At 39.5% G+C, this 20,088-nt stretch overlaps 2 protein-coding genes across 3 annotated transcripts; both read left to right on the forward strand.

Annotated features, from left to right (window-relative positions):
• The first annotated feature begins 6,549 nt into the window (after window positions 1–6,549).
• On the forward strand, window positions 6,550–7,420 carry LOC108138704. Of its 2 annotated transcripts, none has more exons than XM_017261051.2 (2): window positions 6,550–7,208; window positions 7,270–7,420. In XM_017261051.2, the coding sequence occupies exons 1-2, from the start codon at window positions 6,660–6,662 to the stop codon at window positions 7,303–7,305; spliced, it is 585 nt and encodes a 194-aa protein (XP_017116540.1). In that variant the 5' UTR covers window positions 6,550–6,659; the 3' UTR covers window positions 7,306–7,420. The 2 variants fall into 2 exon arrangements, with proteins under 2 accessions (XP_017116540.1, XP_017116541.1); XM_017261052.2 differs by having other exon boundaries at window positions 7,261–7,376.
• Window positions 7,421–10,157: 2,737 nt separating this feature from the next.
• LOC108138609 lies at window positions 10,158–11,876 on the forward strand. Its single transcript, XM_017260899.2, has 2 exons — window positions 10,158–10,232; window positions 10,289–11,876. Exons 1-2 carry the CDS (start codon window positions 10,227–10,229, stop codon window positions 11,846–11,848), a joined length of 1,566 nt encoding a protein of 521 aa, XP_017116388.2. The 5' UTR covers window positions 10,158–10,226; the 3' UTR covers window positions 11,849–11,876.
• The last annotated feature ends 8,212 nt before the right edge of the window (window positions 11,877–20,088 follow it).

Raw genomic sequence — 20,088 nt, forward strand, 5'->3', positions numbered from 1 at the left:
ATTTTGGGGTTGTTAGCCCTCTTTCACGTGCACAGACCGTTTTTTGCCTGTTTTGCACCTTGTGCCCTCGACTCGAATTCGCTGCTGGCAGGGAGACATTGTCTAAAATTCATAATTGAACACTTTCAACCATCAACGGAGATGATAGAACGGGAATATGCATGAGGATGCGTACATGGTGTGGATGTGGCTGTGGCCGTGGATGTCGGCCAACTGCTTTTGTAGAAGAGCATTTGGCCAACTGAATATCTTCGTCGTTAATAATTCAAGAGCTTTTAATGCCATGAATATTCATCAAATTTTGAGCATGATTTGATTTTATTGCGTATTTTCAATGACGCAGCAAAAAAGAAGCGCCCTTTCTGATAAAGGGTTAACCAGCACATTTGCCGCAGGGAACAAAGCCGAAATTTATAGGGCTCAATATGAAAATGCACAGGAAATAGGAACAAAAACTCTAATATGTTATTTTAATTTACTAATAGTTTGATTAGTTTGAAATAGTTTATTTTGTATAGGCTTTATAGATTATTGACTCCGATATTCTATGTTTAAGAATATTGAATACCGCTGTCCTGTCCAAAAATGACTTCAAAAAGTGTATAAACCAAAGTAGAACTTAACTTTGGTCAGAAAAATCCAAAAATACAGCAAGGTACGACTGCTGGTGTTAAAAAGGACAACCCTTTTACCTGCTTTTATGACCACACGTGGCTTTCTATTTTGTCGTCAACCTGGCCAACAATGTAAGCTCCACCCAAGGCATTTTTATTTCAAAAGTTTCCATTTTTGGCGCATCGTAAATTTGGTCGAAAATGCACCATAAAATATATTGCCAGATGCGTTTATCGATAGGGGGTGTTTTGCCTGCTTTGGTGTCTTTATCGATTTTCTGAATACCCAAATCGTGATAAACAAAAATCAAACTAGCTCCCTTAACCTAATTCGCGGCTAATCACTTTGATTACTTTGAGTATTCAGTTCAGGCCCATTAAATGGCTATTTGCTTATCAATGCCGTGTCAACCTATTGCTGTCCGTCGACCACCCACCCCCCGACCCTTGACACTCACTCATCAATTGCTGACTGCCGTCCGACAAACGAATCTCGAATCATTTTAGTCCGGCCTTTGAGCCCATCCATGCGAGGACTACGTGAGAAATGTCAAAAATGTCACCAACTTGAATGCAAAGCAGGGAGGTTCGTCAAATGAAATCAAATGATTTGCCGTGCAGCTGATTTATGTTTAATTTATAGAGCATACTCCAAGGGACAGGGCCTGACCGGCATGCAAATAAATATCCAGCAGACCCAATCCGATGAAGACATAAACTCAAACTGACACAGAACGACGTGGAGCACGAGGCCCCAACGTCATGGAGAAAATCTGGGAAAATTAGGGAAAATGAGAGAAAACGGGACGAAAGAGCGCCGATTCAGCGTGACGAGAGAAAGAGCTGAATGCGGAGAGCCGGAAAAATGTTGACCAAGCTTTCGCTTGCGGTAGGCCAAGAAAAACTCGGCTAACACCGAAGCCAGAAACTGGAGCAACAGACGGGCCAAAATGGAGTAAAAGCCGGTTTGAGGACTCTTTTGGACGCGCGGTATAAGAGAACACATTAAAAAATCGAAGAGAGGCCATGGTTGGCATAAAGGTATACATTTATAATACTTTCATTTGAATTTTCTACTTGACTTGATTGCAACCGCAGGAATTTCGTGAATTTCTCCATTTAACCTACATTTATTTTTAAAATGGAATTGGGACATTGTTACACCAATTGAAAATTAAATCATTTTTACTTTTAAAATATTTGAAGAATGTAAATAAAAAGTTGTTCAGCTTGGGTCAATTGATATTCTACTTGATGCTTTTCAAACCGAATTTATGTGTCGTGAAAAAAGTACTAACAATTTATTGGAAATATTTGTTTAAAAATTAAGTTCTAACTTGTAAATCAAGCTATATTTAATCATGTACTAACTGCTTTGCAATTCCCAATGCTATACAAAAATGGAAAAAATGGAAAACTTAATGGATCTAGTTCGAATACCAATGTTTCCCTCCCAACGCGACACACAGCATCCATTTCAAATAAAATACAAGAGTCGATTGCTTCGATGATTGGGAGGGGAATGAGGGGTGCAGCGAATCAACAGTGCCAAATTCAATTGCAAATAGTGAAACACATTGTTCTCGTGTCTCCCTGTTTCGTTGACAATTTTTTAGTTTTTTATTATTTTTCGCTTCGTTTCGGTGGAAGACAGCAGAAACTGGGTGTGAGGGTAAGAGTTAGAGGAGCGTCGTCGACACTGTGGGAATTTATTGAAAATGCTTCGATTTATGTTTAGTGCGATATTTGCATTTTGGCTGACGAACGGAACGGCGACAAATGCAGCAGAAATATGTTTTCAGCTATAAATGTGTTAGCGAAGGGAGGGGAAAGTGTGGGGATTCGACAAGTGGTGGATGCCGGTAAACAAATAGATGGGTGGTAGGATGGGATGTCACTGGGGGAATACGATTGGTTGAGATGCCAGAACAGATAAAACCTTGAGCTTCCCATTTGAAAATAATAGTTAGGTTATCGAACGAGCTTTATCAGGTTTACAAAAAGGTTTGAAGTGGGGAAGCTTTAAGCAATGTTTTAAATTGTCTTTAGTTCTATGTTAGAGAATTGAAAATTCGATGCTTTTAACATTTAAATACTTAAAAATTTAAGCATAAAGTCGTCAGACATATTCGAACTTTGAAGCCTCATTTTTAGTATACCATAACAGAATGGGTTTTAAAGTTCAAAGAAAAGGGTATCTATTGTCTAGTTTACGGGCTAGAAACTCAAATCGAAAAGAAGCATCCATAAAAAGCAATTCGACTTTGCGGCTTTTAGGTCTGATTGTAAGAGATGTCGCAAACAAATGAAGTTGTCACCAGTGGTTTCATACATATAGGCAGACCGCGAAAAGCCGCAAATGGAAAATTGAGCTGGTGTGTGGAAAAAAATGGGAAGGCCATGCAGGCGCAGACCAACTAACGAATAGTCCTTAATCTTCTTAAGTGAGACTGCCTTCGCATCGGGCCCAGCTGGTGGGCCAGTGGACGACTGTCATCAGAAGCGAATGTGAGTTGGTAATAAACCAGGCCAAGAAGCCAACAAGTCAATGGGCTTTCAAATGCTCCTATTCTGGCGCTCCTTATGCGCTCCTTTTCTATAGCCCCAAAACATACCTGCTTTGAATAGTAGCACCAGCTTATTTCAGGGCTTGAGATTGGGCAAAGCGAATTTAACGTATTTGATTGATTACCACGCATTTGACCAACTCTACCGTTTCGGGAAAATTCACGGTAAATCCATTTGGGAATAATCAGACCTTCGTTCTCAGTCATCTACTGTTTCATTGGGTTTCTGGCAGCAAATTAGCGTGCAACTATGCTTAGCCAAATTTTGTTATGCTCTTTTAATACGAAGCTTATGGATTATGGGCTTAGTATTTGTTAAAGCTACAAAAGTTATGTTACATATTAGTGTTATAATATTAGTGTTTTTTAGAGGCAATTCTAATAATCACAATTAATCTATAGAATTCATTAAAGATATATTTCCTTAGAAAAAAAATTAAGGGAGTTACAACAAAAAATGGAAGTAAAGTAAATTTCTTATTCTCCTAAGAATTGCACCATTTTTTGAGGTCGGATTTCTGTAATTAAGGTAAGCGATACCGATTTTGAAATAAAGAATTGTGCAAAGAAAATACAGTGTATCCGAAACAACGAGTACCAAGTAGTTCTTACCTATCCGACTTTCCTTTTCCGTGATTTTGGTCTCGTCTCAAGTAGCATCGGCTTTGCATGAGGAGGGAGCAGTGAATGTAATTACTTTAATGCGACCATTTGCCGCTTTAGTTGCTGCTGCTGCGAGTTGCTGCTTTGGCCGAGATAAAGATAAACTTTTGCAATTACAAAAGGCGAGAGTGAACGAAGCAGAAACAAGAAGCAATTGGCTGGGGGATTGAAGAAGGCGCAACCCGATAGCATCGAATCGAGTTTACTTTCAGTGCGTTTCCCATTGGCATTGGCTAATTAGCCGAAACACCTCCTTCGCATTTCCTTCAACATAACGCTGCACCGGCCAACTTAAAGGTCTAAGCCAACTTAAATGATGTCTAATAAAAGAACTCTAAAGTGAGAGGACTTTAAAAAGTTTAGCCTAACTTATAAGCGTTGAAAATTTCGCTGTTAGCATATGCAGAGCAAAAAAAAAAAACAGTAAAGCGGACAAAAACTGTGCGTTAGGTGGCTCCGCCTGAAAACAACTTTTGATGACTTTTTGAAAGTTTTACGCTTCATCAGAAGTAAAACGAAAATTACACGGGACAGTATTACTTATGGCCAAAAATAACAAGAGCAAGAGCCTCAACATCCGGACGGAGCTAAGGAAATATATAAAGTTGAGCCCCTCGGTTTACTTCTTGCGGGAATTTGATGGTCGAGACTTCAAGACTTTTGACCGCCAACAAGTGAGTGCAACAAATTAACCGAAATTCCCACTAATTGGGCACCAACTTGGGGAAGGTCTGAAAGAAGTGGGTCAACAAGGTGGGCTTTACAGGCTTAAACAAAACTTGCTGAAGAAAACATTACATAGTTATTTTTAGAAGTGTGCATGTCTAAATTAATCAGGTAAATATGCTCAAAATCTTACATTTTATTTTTAAACATATGCTTTAAAATTGTTTTAATGGTGATTAATGATTTTTTTACTAGCAATTTATTGTTTTTTATAATTAGTTTCTTTATCAGTAGATTAAACAGTACATTTGTTGTGGACCAGTTTGAAGGTTGTTTATCGTTTCAAGGGACGAAAAAGTAGTGAACACTATATCGTTAATGAATACAAATCCCGATTTACGTTCTTTTATTCAATATTCCACCATAGGTCTGAGCCGCAGTTCGAAAACCAACCGGTATTCAGAAGATAAACCCTCACCGCAGAGTCACATGCAAAAATTCGTGGGCATTTCGCAGTTTTTTCTAGCTGCTTCTGCTGCCGCAGCCGCTGACCAACCAAACATTTTGTTTGTGCAAAAATTTTGTGTGATTTCCCCACGGAAATTGATGATGGTGTTTGCTGAGTCGCAAACGTGTTGGCGGAGTTAAGCGGGATGAGTTCGTGGGCCAGGGCAGCGACAGCACTGGGCCCACCTACAGTGAATTTGTCATTTCCAGTTCTAAACGTGCAGACAAACACTGAATCAGTCGTGCCCGAGGGCCTGGGATAGGGACTGGGGATACGGAATAAGGGGGTTCAGGGAATCGGGAGTCGGGAAAGGCAGAATTCCGAACAGAGCAACCAGGAGATGGAACACGGAAACCCGAGCCAAGCTGTGCCTGCTCAATGACGATTCAGTTTGCGTTGCTCCTAGAGATGATTGCGTGATGTGTGTCGCATGCGTTTCTTGGTTTAGTCTCAATTAATTTTGTTTTATTAAAAACATTAGACTTTGTTAAAGAGGGAAATGTAACGCAAACAAAAAAAATTACAACAAACATTATTTGAAGGAATAAAACTTTTAATAAAATTAAGCAAACCAAAATTGTTATATTTGTTTTAATTTTTATACTTGTTTATACAAAAGTTTAATATTTTATTTTAATACTTTTATTCTGCCTCTTAATATTAACTATGTTGAAAATTCATCAATGATCGCTGATAAACTGATGCTTGTGAACAATTTAAATGCAATACCTTTTTCTGAATATTTAAAATTCTAAACATTACAAAGCTCACGGTTGCTGTTCAATCACGCGGGTGTTTTACTCGTATTCAGCACTTTGGCACTGTTGTCCGCCGCAATTCCACAGGACTGAAGCCAGGACTCTGCTCGAGGACGAGGACGAGGACAAGAGCACAGTGCGTGTCGCTTTAACAAACCGGAAGCTACATGCGATGTAATGAAAAAGGACAGGGCGGAAGTCACAGTGGGGCTACCCAGGCCGGTTCGCCAGGGGAGGCTCGAAATCAGGAGTGCGGACTGGCCCTATCCGAATGAGTTTGCTTTAACGCTGCTGGTATTTATAGACAATTGGTTCGTGATTGTTGACAGCGCTCAGCGTCCCGCTGAACTCTCCACGGAAGCAGCCATCCACCGACGACCATTGACCATCCACCATCGCCACTCGAATCGAATCGAATTGACTCGGCTCGACTCGACTCGACTCTGCAATGGCAATTTTTTGCATGCGCCATAAAAATGGTACGAAATATGGTTGGTTGTGGGCCGAAACGAGTTGGAACCAGATGAGTGGGCTTAAGTGAATGGTTGTGCAGTGCATGCAGGAAATAGCGGGCAGTTTCCCATTTAGGCAATTGAGTTAGGCCCCACAGCCCGGGGATAAATCAGAGAAATCTGCCAAGGATTTTAGTACAAAACTGTACACTTAACACGAAAAATATACCTATTTTAAATGGAGTTTGAGTAAATAGCAAAAAACGTTTGAATAATTTTGCAAATCTATTCAGCCAAGAAAAATTGTGTCAACTTATGAAGCAAGTTGTGTTTTACTTTCAGTCTCAAAACATTACAGCCCAACAAAATTGTCGTGTGGAAAACTTATCGCAGTTTTTGGTAATTTTTCTTTCCACGCTTTAACAATAAATATGACGGATGATAGTGAGAAAAACTCGAATAGTTCGGCAGCTAATAACCTGCTAAACAATGAATCGTTTTGCGAAATAAGCAGCAGCTCTTTGGACGCTGGTAACGAATCAGGCATCTTAGAACTGGAGCAAATGGTGGCAAAGATCTTGGAAAAGATTAAGGCAATTTCCCACCAAGGCGACCTTAATGTAAACGACTTGATGGATGTGATAATGCCAAAAATTAGGAACGAAATGTTTGATCTTGAAAAAGTGTACAAGGAGGTTCGGAATATACAAGAATCCCTGGATAGATATCTGCAGCAGGCGCAAACAGTGGATCAGGATATAGCTGATATGTTCTTAGATTTGCACAACATATATGGGAAACTAGAAAAATTAGATGACAGTGGCAGGAAGCTAAGCAGCCAAAAAAGAGCCAAGCTGTTAAGACATGCCAAAGAAGCTGAGGAGATGCAGAATCGTTCGCGGCATTATCTTACAAACGATCCCAAAGAGATGAGTGCCGAGCTTGTTGGTCCGCCAAGGGAAGCCCCATCAAACCCAAAGGTATGTGGCCGTTTGCCAAAACCAAAAACTCCAGCTAACGATCGATTTCAAGGGGAACTAGGCCCATTTGGAGAACCCTATGAAAGTAGTGGTGTGAACCCTTCCAAGGAACTTACCGAGAAGAGAATGTTTCTCACCAACATGATAGCATTCAAGAAATCGGACTGTACGCTTCAACTCAACCGCCACAAAACATACTTCAGTGAAGCCAAGGAGGCAATAAATAGTAATAGTAACAAATAAATTTGGACTTTACTTTAAACAAATAATTCAGAACAAATTTATATATAAAATAAATGTCACTCTTATAGCATTCTTCCCAAAGAAACACTTAATCATTATCCCGATTACCTCACTTAACTCAAAATAACCTGCAGACCTTTCCATTCCATTTTTTCAATTGCTCGTAACACTTGGTCCCCAGTTGCTTTGTTATTTTTCTGTTTGTTCTTTCGATGGCTTTGTAAACAAAGCAAAGTGCAAATTTATGTGGTAAACCACTTGAAATCGAAACATTTTTGCCATCAGAGGAGATGCCCTGAATGCAGAGCTTTGATTGTTACTTAAAATGTATCTTGAACTGTATATCTGTATCTCAATTTGCCCCCACCGAATCCGAATCCGAATTCGAATCCGAACCCGCAACTGTTGTGCAAATGTAAATGTTGGCAAAGTGGCAAGTCAGGTGGTTGGATGTTACTCTCTTTTCCATTCCATTAGCCTCAAGTTAAAGCTTTGGCTCAGCTGATGATTGTTAAAGTCGAAATTTGCATTTGATTTGGGGGCTAAGAGATATGTCTTGGCTGGATGTGAAATTGTGTGAAAGTTGGGTTTAATTTGTAGTTCGTTTGCCTACTTTAATTCAAAACCCCTTCACATTTTGATATATAGCTGAGCTATTTCCATGTTATTGTGGCGCCAAAAACGGGGTTAATTCGATCAATTCGTCAATCGGTGTGTGGTAGTTCCTAATTGATTTGAGCAAATGCTGCAAACGAGATTAATTAATGAGAGGAAAACCAAAGCCCAAATGGCCAATGCCAAAGCACCCGAACTAAACGGACAATTCAAATTGTGTCTATGCCGATTCAGAGCAGAGCTTCATCCTAAATTGGGTTGTCTTTTTTTTTTTTACTGCAGCATGTTGTGTGCACTGAAAATAATAGAGCGAAAGAGGGCGCAAATACGACAAAGGGACAATACGCAAACGGAAAATTGTAAACTGAAAACTGAATGCTTGGAAGGAGGATCCAAGGATCTCTGACTGCTGCAGCCAGTGTTATGGCAGCGTTTACTCAATTTTAGTACGTAGTAAACGTATTTCTTTTATGGCCCCGTAGGTTATTTGTGCATCGCTCTGACTCGCTGGCATGGTCTACATTCCGGGATGCGAGCGTACTCAGACAAACAATTCAGAAAAGATATATATCCCTGACACAATAAACGAAGTTCGTTTCCTGAGTGGCCATTTTACTGCGAGGCCTTTCAGTTGGAGTGCCCGTGCCCCATCCCTACCATCCAGACCATCCAGACCATCCTTACCAGCCACTCAACCCCTATCTTGGGGCCAGAACTAAGCAAATATTCGCACACAAATATGATGAAGTATCGGGGGACGGGAGACTGGGTGGGTGGTTGTGGATATGGATGTGGTTGTGAATGTGGATATGTTTGTATTCCTGCTTCTGGTTTGCTTTTAATTGCTTTCAAGTAAACAGAATGCCCCTTGGTAAATGGGAACATAAATATAATTGACAGGTTCGCATGGCTCGCATTGCTTTAAAATTTCCACTCTCGAGGCCATATGTGCCAGAGTCAAACATTTGCCTGTCCAGCTTTCCTTCCACTTGCTAGTTTGCTAGTGGCTTCGTTGGGCCTGCCACTGCCGAAGGTGTTATTTAATTTAATGCCATGATTTGACAGATTACATATTTACCACCCTGATTGTTGTGGTCGCTGCTGCTGGGGCCTTTGATTTGATCACTAAACTCGTTAACACAATTAACCGAAAATCAAATGAGAAACACACAAGCCCTAAGACCAACACGGAGTCATGCATTATAACTTGTTGTTTCTAAATTGGGTGGGTCTTTTTAATCGAAATGTTGTAGTTACTTCTCTGGCTCATTTCAGCATTTACTATCTATGCATTTCACAAATATAAAGATAAAATTAGTTTATAATGAGTAAAAACAGTGTAACTTTTTCGATCATTTTTTTAAAGAATTTAAATCAATTTATGGTATTTTAATGTGCATATAATGCAAATCATTTTTGTTGCATTGTGTTATTTACATAGCTGGCAACCCGCAGTGTGAATGACTTTTTTTTAAATGCTTACTCCCTTTTTTGTAGTGGAATCGACTTTAGGAGAGGGTTGGTCAAGTGCCAGCTGCATTAGGCCATAAATTTGCCAAAAAGTAAACAGTAAACATTTTATTGTTGTTCTTCAGCGCACCCAACACACCCTCGTTCGACTGTTTTAAATAATTATTTAACATTTTACATTGTTTAGCTCGCGATTTTCGTGTCGCCATGCGGGTGCGCTCGATGCAGAGGGGCGGCTTTTGTTTGTTGTAAAGATTTGCACGATTTGCATTTGTGCCAAAACGATTCATGAATGATTCATGTGCGCCAGACCAGAAGCAGATGTCGACAATACTCATCCCACTTCGATTTATGCATCGGGCACGTGCCAATGGTTTGGCGGCGATGACGGTGGGGTTTTTAAAGGATTTCCACTGTGTGGAAAGAGGTGGAGAAATGCGTACTTCTTTACCGAGTTTAAAGGGATTCCATTTTCCCCCGGGACTCATTTATAAGATTGCCATTTTGTGAATCTCAGACTAAGCTTTTCAATGAACCCGCATTTCCCTTGCTGACCAAGGAAATATATATATATATATTATTTTAATTTATCTCTTTTCAAATCTGAAATTTTTGCTAAGCAGTAAGGTCAGATTTGTTTTGCTTTTTATTTCAACACTTAATCCAACAACTCCAAATCACAGCCAGAAAATGCCGGTAAGTTTTCTTAAATCACTACTTTTTTCCCACTTTAATTAATCTCTTTACACCAGACCACAGCCAAAAAGTCTTTGGAGTACAGTGAAAAGATCAAAACTAGAAAATTTCAGCAGCAAGCGACTTGCAAAGTCAGCCATGGCCTATCTCGTAAGACATCGCTCATAGTTGTTGGTCAAAGGATAAAGAGTCGAAAATTCAAGCAGAGAGCTGCTAAAAAAACTGTCTGGTTGAACGCCAAAGGCAAAATCATTGCAGTTGAAATCAAACACATTGATACTTTGGGAATTGACATGAACAATTTCTTTACTCCAAAGGCATCAAAGGCTCTGACCGAAGCCAATACATCTAATGCTGGCGTGGATAAATTAATACCTCTGCAGTCGGAACCCACGCTTAATAAGTGCCATCTCAACAGAAAATCCAGAACGGAGCTTATGATGAACACTTGCATCGTTCAGCCCATTGAAAAGAGCGATATAACCAAGCTTAAAAACTCTCCTAAAAGACCTAAAGCGTCTGCCAAATACAGAGTTCAAAAACCAAATTTTGGAAAACTGGCATTAAAAGCTTCCCGTGGCAAAACCAATAGAAAATCATACGAAAGACGGCACATTGAGTATCCAGAATGTGATGATCTGACACTGATCGATTTTGATGCTATAGTTCCTAAGCCTAGTTATGATTCAGGCCATTGTGGTAGTAACGAGACATCATATGAAAATGTAGGGGAAAGAACAATGTTTGAATCTAAACAAAATGAAGAGCAGGCTTGCTGCTCAAAAAACATAAATACTAAGAGAATTCACTCGGAAGATGGGCTTGGCCCAGATAAGGATATCCCGATTATTTTGGAAAAATACGCTTATTTAGAAGAAAATGATTCAGTCCACATAGATCATTTTCTTAGGGAAGGTCGCTTTGATAAAGAGAATGCAAAAGCGATTCGTTTGGAAGATTCAACTAGCTTAGAGAATGCAAAGAGGAGATTTAAGCTAAGTCCAAGCCGTCCTTCACCCGGAAAAAAGTTGAAAAGGTCAAAACATTTTCCAGTTGAGAAAAATGTCCAACAGCTCAAAAATATTTATAAGGGAAAAGCATCAGTTATTGGTTATCAATTGGAGCCGCCCCACTCTAGAGTGGCTATTGTTGGTCCGCGTCCCTCAACTTCAAATCGTTCTAGGTGCCGATGTAAACATTTTAATCAGGTTGACTATGTTCTTGCTGATTATCCGATGCCCAACAGAGTGATTTATATTCAAAGACCCGAACAAGGACCAGCTTTTGGGAGCACCGGGGCTGATCATATTTTTCCATCGCAGGCATACTTGGCCAGCCTGAATCTGCGTACAGTGGCCGCTTCAAGGGACGAGAATATAGGTCGGGTTATGGCAGAGCGCACTAGGATTTCGAGGGATCATGCTCCCCGGTTGGTCGAGAATTCGATACCAGCGAGAGATTGGACCCAAATTGCTTTTTCTTTTTTTTTCTTTTTAATGTTAATAACGGGATTTTGCCTAATTTTGTATTCATATTATTATGAGCAAACAAGACCTCTAACGCTTTGGGAGAAATTTGTTCTACTTATTAATATATTTTCCACTAAAAAAATCTAAAAGCGAGCTCTTTAATGTAAGAATTTTTATTTCCCAGATTTTTTAAGTTAAACATATAAAAAGAAGTGAAAATAATACAATTGGCATTGTGTTGTCTCTTCGGTTGTTGATTTTTTTTGTGTTTTTTTAAGATATTGATAAGAAATGAACTACTAGTTTCAGTGATATTTTTTCTCATTCGATAACGCACGCTGTAAAAATAATGGATATTCACATCGTCATCCAATGCTAGTGTCCTAAAAACAAGCTATTTAAATATTTAGTACCAAGTCGATTACCCCCGCCCACTTCTTTCCCAAAAATCCCCAAGTCGAGATGAAGATGGAGTTGGCAGCAACAACAGCCTGGCTGACAGAAAATCACGCCAGTCAGCGCCAGCAAATGCAAATTTAATGGTCTATGAAAAAGGTAGCCGGGCAAATGCTTTTAACCACATCCGCTGCTATTAGTTCACCAACGGAACCGTTGCTAAACAACGAGAGCGACGGATAACAATGGAAAATGACGCCAGTGGAAATACGAAAATCAATGCGCATTAGTGGATGGTGTTATTTCATCTTATTCTGTTGGAGAATTGGCAATATTCCTCCGCCACCATCGCTTAAATATTACATTAGCCGAAGCGGATGTGAAAATCAAGCTCCACCGCAGGAGCTAGCAGTCGATTGAACATCAAAATGTCTGAGTATCTGATGTCACGAACCTTTGAATTTAAGCTGGAATAGAAGTAATAAAGTATTTTGATATTAAGGCCTTAGTAGGGTTTTCAATAGTTATAGTTTGGAAATATGCATTGGACAATTGCTACCTGGTAAGTATAAACAATACCTAAAAGGTAAATTATGTCCACTGGTATAGAATAAAAAATTAGATCAAGGAGTATTCCAAAAAATCTAAATAAAATGGAATAAAAAAAGCTCTCGAAATTGATTTTTAATGTGCAAATAAAATAAATATAAATGCCTACAGTTTAAAATGGCAAAACATAGAAATGTCTGTGTAAGCGATCCATCTCTTTTATTTGTTGTTCAAAGTACTGAAAGAAGAATCATATTTGTTATTTTGAAAAAGAATTTTGAAAAAACAAGCGTGGAGTGAAGTGCAACCAACCATTTTGAGAGTGAAACCGACAAAGTTAAGCCCTCGTCATGGGTTTGTTTTGGGCGCAGCAATCAAAGAAGATAGATGTGTGTCTAACCGACATTTACGGTAATTGTACTGCTTATTTTCGCCCAGATCGCCAAACTGGCAGTAACCGCAGTCAAATATGAGCAATGGCCCGGATCACACGCGCCCAAACAAATGCTGACTGGTCTCGTCAGCTGCAATCTGCAGAGGGGATTTGTTTGTGTCGCTTTTTCTTTTGGCATTTCCTGCCGTGTCCTGCCATTCGTGCATGCAATCCAAAACACATAGATACAAGCACTCACTCACACATTTACACACTAACAGCCAGGACAACCACACGCACACACACAAGCACATACTAGCACTCATTGAGGGGCAATGCATTCAAGCGCAAATTAAGCTTGACAAGCAAAAATTAAACTGTGTTTCTGTGTGGCAGGCAGGGTGTATCTGTATCTGTAGGTGTATCTGTATCTGCTAGATACATTCGGCTCTCAGTGTGTTGTGCGCCTCGCCATGCTTGTTGGGCAAAATATAATTTCTTCATGTTCAGTTCATTAAACAGAGCAAACCAACTTGGAAAAGCACTTACCATGAATGGATTTTAAGGGGCCCGAACAGCAATACAGTTGACGGAAAGCCAACGAAGGCGAGAGAAATGGTCCACCGTTCAAATAAATATGCAAATCGCAAAGTGGAACGATACAAATGAATTCGAAACATCTCTGCAGCTCTAAATGAACTATTTGTGTTTGTCTGTTTTGCATTTATTTGTTTCATTCAAAGACGTAGATTTTCTTGCTGCAAGAGAAGATAACCAATTTATTCCTTTCCAATTTAAATAAATCTTTTATACTTTCTACTATTAAAAAAATAAAAAGTACCAATAAAAATAATAAAAGCATAAACAAAATCATTCTTACATTTTGGATTATATACACTTTATCATAATATTAAGAGTATTGACAAACCTAAATGATTTATTTTATAACTTGCAACATTTTTTATTTAAGGGTAGACGTAAAAAAATGTTTTATAATCTTCAATCTCAAGTCAACGCTCTTCTTGAATATTATTTCCCAATTTTCAACAAGATTATAAAATATGACAATGGCAATAAATCATAAATAAGAATACTTGTAGCGCTAGGATAATAATAATAAAATAAGGAATATAATGAAAAGAGTGAGTTATAGTGCCGCTGATTATGCTCAATCTCTCTGAGTCTGAGCATAGATAAATTGTTGTCCAAATAATCTTGAAACAAAGGATACATAAATTCATGATACCAAAAAAAAATGCTCTGCAGTGGGATATAATCTTGGATATTACTTTTTGGTTGGCCGAGGGAATGACAAAGCATTAGCCATTGTACCGAGTTAGTGGCGTCAAATCACTTAAACGAAACCGAGACAAAGGCCAAGTCCCCGGCGCAAAAAATCTGAAAAACCGATTGGCATGGTCAAAAGCAATTCCCCACGATGACAGCCACAAAATGATGAACTCTGTTTTTGAGGTCGGTTGCCAAATCAGGGACTTCTTCTACATAATGTGCGTTGCTATATATATATATATATGTTTATGTTTCTTATTTTAGCAATTTGATACTGCGTCGCATTAGCTTTGACATTCGCATGATTATGACTCTTGAGAGGTTTCCCCGCCTTCTCTACTGCTCTTCATGACTTTTGCACTTTGGGGAAGTTGATGAAATTAATATTAGGCAGTGCTGAAGACGCTCCTCAGCAGAAATGGCCAACTCATGCACTGCTTTCTTATCAGTGGCGAGCTATTGATAGGCAAAACTCAATACTGAGTGCATGACTCTGAGCCCGTATAAATAGCCAATGACGTGGGATGGTTATTTATGGTTTTTCTTCGATGAAGCATAAGCATGAGTTGGGGTCTTAGGGTTATATTGAAGGCATATCAAATAAATATATTTTAGCCCTCTTGGTCTGCATTAAGTTTCAGGTATTTCAATTGATTCTCTTCACCTCAATTCCAAATTATAAGCAACGCATTGAAGATGTCTGAATCGCATTGGCCTGATTACACCAAGTCAAACGAAAAATTTCCCATCTGGCATAAGCCTGTGTAAATACTCACTACTCAAATGCTATCTATATGCAATCAGCAAATATGTGCTCAAGGAACACGAGCCCAGCATTACAAAGCCCATAACGAGAGCATCTCTATATCATCTCCATCGCCCCATCGCCCCATCGGCCCATCTTGTCAATGCATTATGCAGGCACTTTTGCAGGCAAGTGGAAATTATGTCAAAACAAAACGTGCAAGTCAAGTCACTCGTTAGTCTGAGAGGCATTTCAATTAAGGCTCGCAATGTGGAAGACGGCGAAGGAACACATCCAGAAAAATACACAGAAATGAGTATTGCGAGCACAACAGTTCAACTAATACGATATGCAACGACGGAGGAGTGAAATGCTCAGTTGCACGAGGTGAAGAGATGAAAAGGGTGGATGGGTACTCACTCAAAGACCTCTGGGCTGCTATTTATCAGGATCCAGCAATCTGCGAGTTTCAACGCTGAACGATCACTCTAATTAACAGATTAGATTAGCTAAGGTAGGCACTTGGTACACAGACAGTTGTTTAAAGGCTCAAATTGTTCATTTTAAATATTTAAGTTGTACCAGTAATTGAAGCTATTATAGAAAGTAAAAGGAAATCAATCAAATTACAACAGAGGCATATATTTTCTACACAGTTTTTTTTTAAATTAAATATATTTCCTATATTTTAATGCTTATATATGGGAATTAGAAAATAATTAACTAATTCATAGAATTCTTTTTACCAAGAGGTCTTTCTTTTGACATAAGTAAGGTTTTACAGGCATAAGCCCAGAACTTTGAAAATTATTAACCAAAATTTTCTAATGAAGGGTATTTGCGTTCGCTTGTGATATTTTATTTGATTCATCTCGCTCTGCATTCGAATTTCTTTCTTTCAGTTTTTCTGTGCATATGTCTGCACAGCATTTGTAAGGATTTTCCATGTCTCCCCTCCTTTGGCAATGTGACTGTGGGGATGAGCTTTGCGAGACGACTTCATTCATTCATTCAAAAAAAGTTAATTCATAAATCGCACAAAGCGCGCTGATACGAAAGACGCCCACATGGCAGCCCTTATTGCAATGTAAAATGCATTTAGTCGGTAAGATAGAGGGAAGGTTGGATGCGCCAGTTAGACCGCTCTCGCTTTGGCTCCTGTTCAAATAAAAGATTTCTATCAGGTGGCTCTTATGGCGCATAAAAGTACTTAAATTTGTTTGACTTTTGGCCAGATGCGGGCGAATGGAAGGGGGCGTGGCCGTTTGTTTTGCCTCGCTATGCGAAATTGCTAAGGCAACCCTCGCAATTTGTTTAATACTTCACCCATCGCCGAACACGGCGACAGAATCGTTTTGTTTGCGAATGCGTTTAGCGAGATTGTTGCGCTCCGATATGGGATATGCTTACTAAATCAGAAATGTATATATGTTCAGATCTGCACGACATTATCGAGGGTTGCCGCAGGGAAATTAAGATAATAGCGGTTTTCAAATGAACTTAGACTGGAGTTGTGGTAGATAGGCAATTTTTATTTTAAAACACCAAAATTTTAGGTTTCTTATAAAACATATAAAATTGGTGGAAAATTTGTATTATTTATAAAATTTATAAAATTTTTTCTGTTTTTTTTTTGATGCAGTAGGAAGAGTTAAAATATATGTCTGAAAAAATCTTCCTTGCACCAATTATTAAAAAGTCGTTCATTTTACTTATTTATTTTACCGGAATATGGATTTTAAACACACAATAAAATGTAATACAACTTTTATTCAATGACAAAAAAACGTAAAAGGCTATCGAATTAAAAGAAAGAAATATGAATCGCAAAATCTTTCGTAGTTCTTGCAAAACTTTGAGCTTGGCTCGAGCATTAAGTGCACCTGGCGTCAAACATTACGAGTAACCCACGTTGACCCCACCTGCCGGCAGTCAGCCATGAAATTGAACGTTTTCTTGGCGGCATTTTCAATCAGTGGGCGCGGCTAAAGGGCCGTGGCTAAACACCCGTGAAATGGTGACAAAACCCGCCTCAACTTCATCGAATGCACTCGGCGCACATGTGACTTTATCAAGTTCTATAAACTGCTTATTTCTCACCACTTCAGAGCCATCTCAAGTGCTACCAGTGGGGGCGGCTTAAAAGGGCTTTAAGGGAGCTGATGGAGCGGTGGGCTGTGTGGGCGTGGTGAAGTGACGCATCGACAAAAACAAGAACAACCACAGCAACAGCAACGACACTTGAGGCAGACAACAAAATGGCGCAAACGCTTCCTTTTGTTGGGCGCAAAACTTAAGGCTTAAGCCTTTCTGGAGAGCCAGCGCCTGAGGAGGCAGTACGTGATTTTATCAAAGGGAAAGCGAAATGGGGCTCTGAGCCACCCATTAAGCCACCCACCGCGACCACCAAGCCGACCCCAACACCCTCCCCTGCGCTAAGCCCCTTTGACACCCTTGGGCTGCGTCAAAATATGCCGCAATCAGGCTGCAAAACATTTTCATTTATATTTAAATACAAAAATCGCTGAAGAAAAGGCTCCAGCAGCAGCAGCAGTGAATTCGGGAATATAGAATCCGGTGTGGTAGAGTGGGAGAAAGTGGGTGAAAGTGGGGGAGAGGAAACGGAAACGCGTTTTCGATTATGTTTAGCCGCTTTTCGGGCAGCTTATCGACGCCCACGCATATGGGCCGTCCTCCCCGCATTCCATATTTATTGCGGACCATGATTTATTATAATTTTATGCATGAATCTCGTTTCGACATTGCTGTGCGTGTGTGGGCGGCGAATGCATAGTGGGCGTGGATCCACTCCAGGTGAAATAAGTCTGCTCGCTGACGTACCGCAGTGTCTATCAAAGTGTTGACTCACTTGACCTCATTTCCACTGAAATACACAACCGCAGAGCAGCAACTCAATCAATTAATAATGTTATGGTTTTAAAAAACCAATCTAATATAGCTTATGCTTCCAATAGTCTGCTTATAATTTTAACAGATGCTCAATACTTAAATTTCGTTTTGTATTCTATATTATTTTTGTGCTACGTATTTAAAAATAACCCACTTCTCTTAATTTTTTTGCTTATTTATTTCTTCTGCAAACAAAAATATAACTATGATACTAAAAATCATTCAGAATAAAGATACCATACATTTTATGACCTTAAGCGATGAATTTGAATATAAGTTAGATATAAAGAGAGCTTTAAAGACCTAGACCTAAAAATGGAATGCTTATTAAATGCCAGCTCGAAAGCTTATGTAGGAATGGAAATTGTTCAATGGCCTTCACTCAAAGAGGGAAAATTGATGCATTTTTTACTGCCCATATGCAGTGCATGAATATTTTAGTTGAACACAACCATTTTGGCCAAAGTGAAAGGAGAAAAGCGAAAGCAAAACGGCCGACGGATTATCACACTCGATGGTGCCATTCCGTTTGATCCCACCCTCCTTTCCCTCGATTTTCCCCCCCTGAGTCACCGGCTCAGTTTAATGCTCTTATTGTTGTTGCTGGACCGTTTGCTCATTAATTCATACGATGGCACTTTGCTTCATTGGCAATTCAATTGCAAACTCACAGGAGACGACGCAAGGAAGTCCGGGGTTCGAGGTTAAGTGCCAACTTGCTCACGTATTTCCCCAGGCCACCCATCGACCTCAATTGACCCCCACCCGCCGTCCGCCGAAATGACCATTTTGTTTATGCATGCATAATTGCTTGCTTCTGACCGCCATCTGTACGCACTTACTTTGTGATACAAAATTCAGCAACCTAGGTGATTCAAAATATAGGTAAACGAAAAAAAATGCATGTGCAATGTATTTTCATTGAATTCAAATAGCCTCCAACAAAATTATCACCTGGTAAGTTCTCTTACCGTATGTTGTTTGTACTTTTAAGATAAACCAAATATTAATAAGACCTTTTCTTTTTTTTCTTTGCCATACCATTACGTTTTTCCGTAAATTCTTGTATGAAAATTTGAAAAACATCCAGTAAATTATATTGTTTTTAACTGGAATGTCTTTAAAATATTTAATGCATTCTAATTCTTTATAAATCCGTTTATGATCCTGATATAAAAAATATACATATATTTATTTCCTATTATGTGCTTAAATTCATTCAGATTTTTGGCCACGAAAGGTTCATTGCCTTTGCCTTTTCATTATTTAATTCCTTATCCAAAATAAACTTCCCTTAACATTTCCGACCACAAAAAACACTTAATCAATTTCCATTACAATCAGTCCTGGCACTCAATCTATTCTTTCTTGTATACATAATATTTAGCGACCTCTCACTCGGCACCTCCCACGATTGGCACATTTCCCATAAATAACCAAAAATAAATATAAATTATCCAACATTAGTGGAAACTACAATGGGAAACTGGAAATAAACCAAGCAAACAGCAGCAGGCGGGGTGGAAAAAACAACAGCCCAGTTGACTAATTAGGGGGCATTAGTCAAACACTGGCAGACCGGCAGTTCATTGCCAAATCGAATGTAAAGCCTGCCGATAAGAAACTGGATGGCACGACTGTAATTCAATGGGGGAGAGACACTGTTCATGGGGGCAGGGGCTCACGATTATGAGTGATAAGCAAAGAAAATGCACACAATTACGACAATTGCTCATACGACCGGCCACGCCCACAATTCGGACCGCCCAAATCCGCCGGAGCCGCAGTAACTAACGGTTGCAATTTAGGAAATTCAATTATGTCCCCACGACCAGTCCAAATCGGGTAACTTTGTCAATTCCTCCGTCGGCAGTGAAGCGAGCTGGAAGCGGATGAGCTGAAGGATATGCTGGGTGGCCGGGTGGTGGGTGGTGGCTGGCTCGAGGTGGTGCGGTGGGTCAATTGTGCCGGCTGAGGTCCTTCTGCCCACATTGCATGTAATCAAACAGTTTGCGTAGCAATTTTCGATTATCGTTTGACTGATTTCGTGTTAAATCAATTAAGACGTTGCCATCACCGTTCCCACATTGTATAGTTCGTCCCTCGGTCCGCTTGTCCATCGTG

The sequence above is a fragment of the Drosophila elegans genome, unplaced genomic scaffold (assembly GCF_018152505.1).
Source record: "Drosophila elegans isolate 14027-0461.03 unplaced genomic scaffold, ASM1815250v1 contig_814, whole genome shotgun sequence".
In the NCBI taxonomy this organism is placed as follows: domain Eukaryota; kingdom Metazoa; phylum Arthropoda; class Insecta; order Diptera; family Drosophilidae; genus Drosophila; species Drosophila elegans.

What these genes read in the sequence shown, in the direction of transcription:
- LOC108138704 (XM_017261051.2), top strand. Translation starts at nt 6,660, where the DNA reads ATGACGGATGATAGTGAGAAAAACTCGAATAGTTCGGCAGCTAATAAC. An exon ending in AAGCCCCATCAAACCCAAAG is followed by an intron (nt 7,209 to 7,269) that starts GTATGTGGCCGT and finishes AAGGGGAACTAG; the next exon opens with GCCCATTTGGAGAACCCTAT.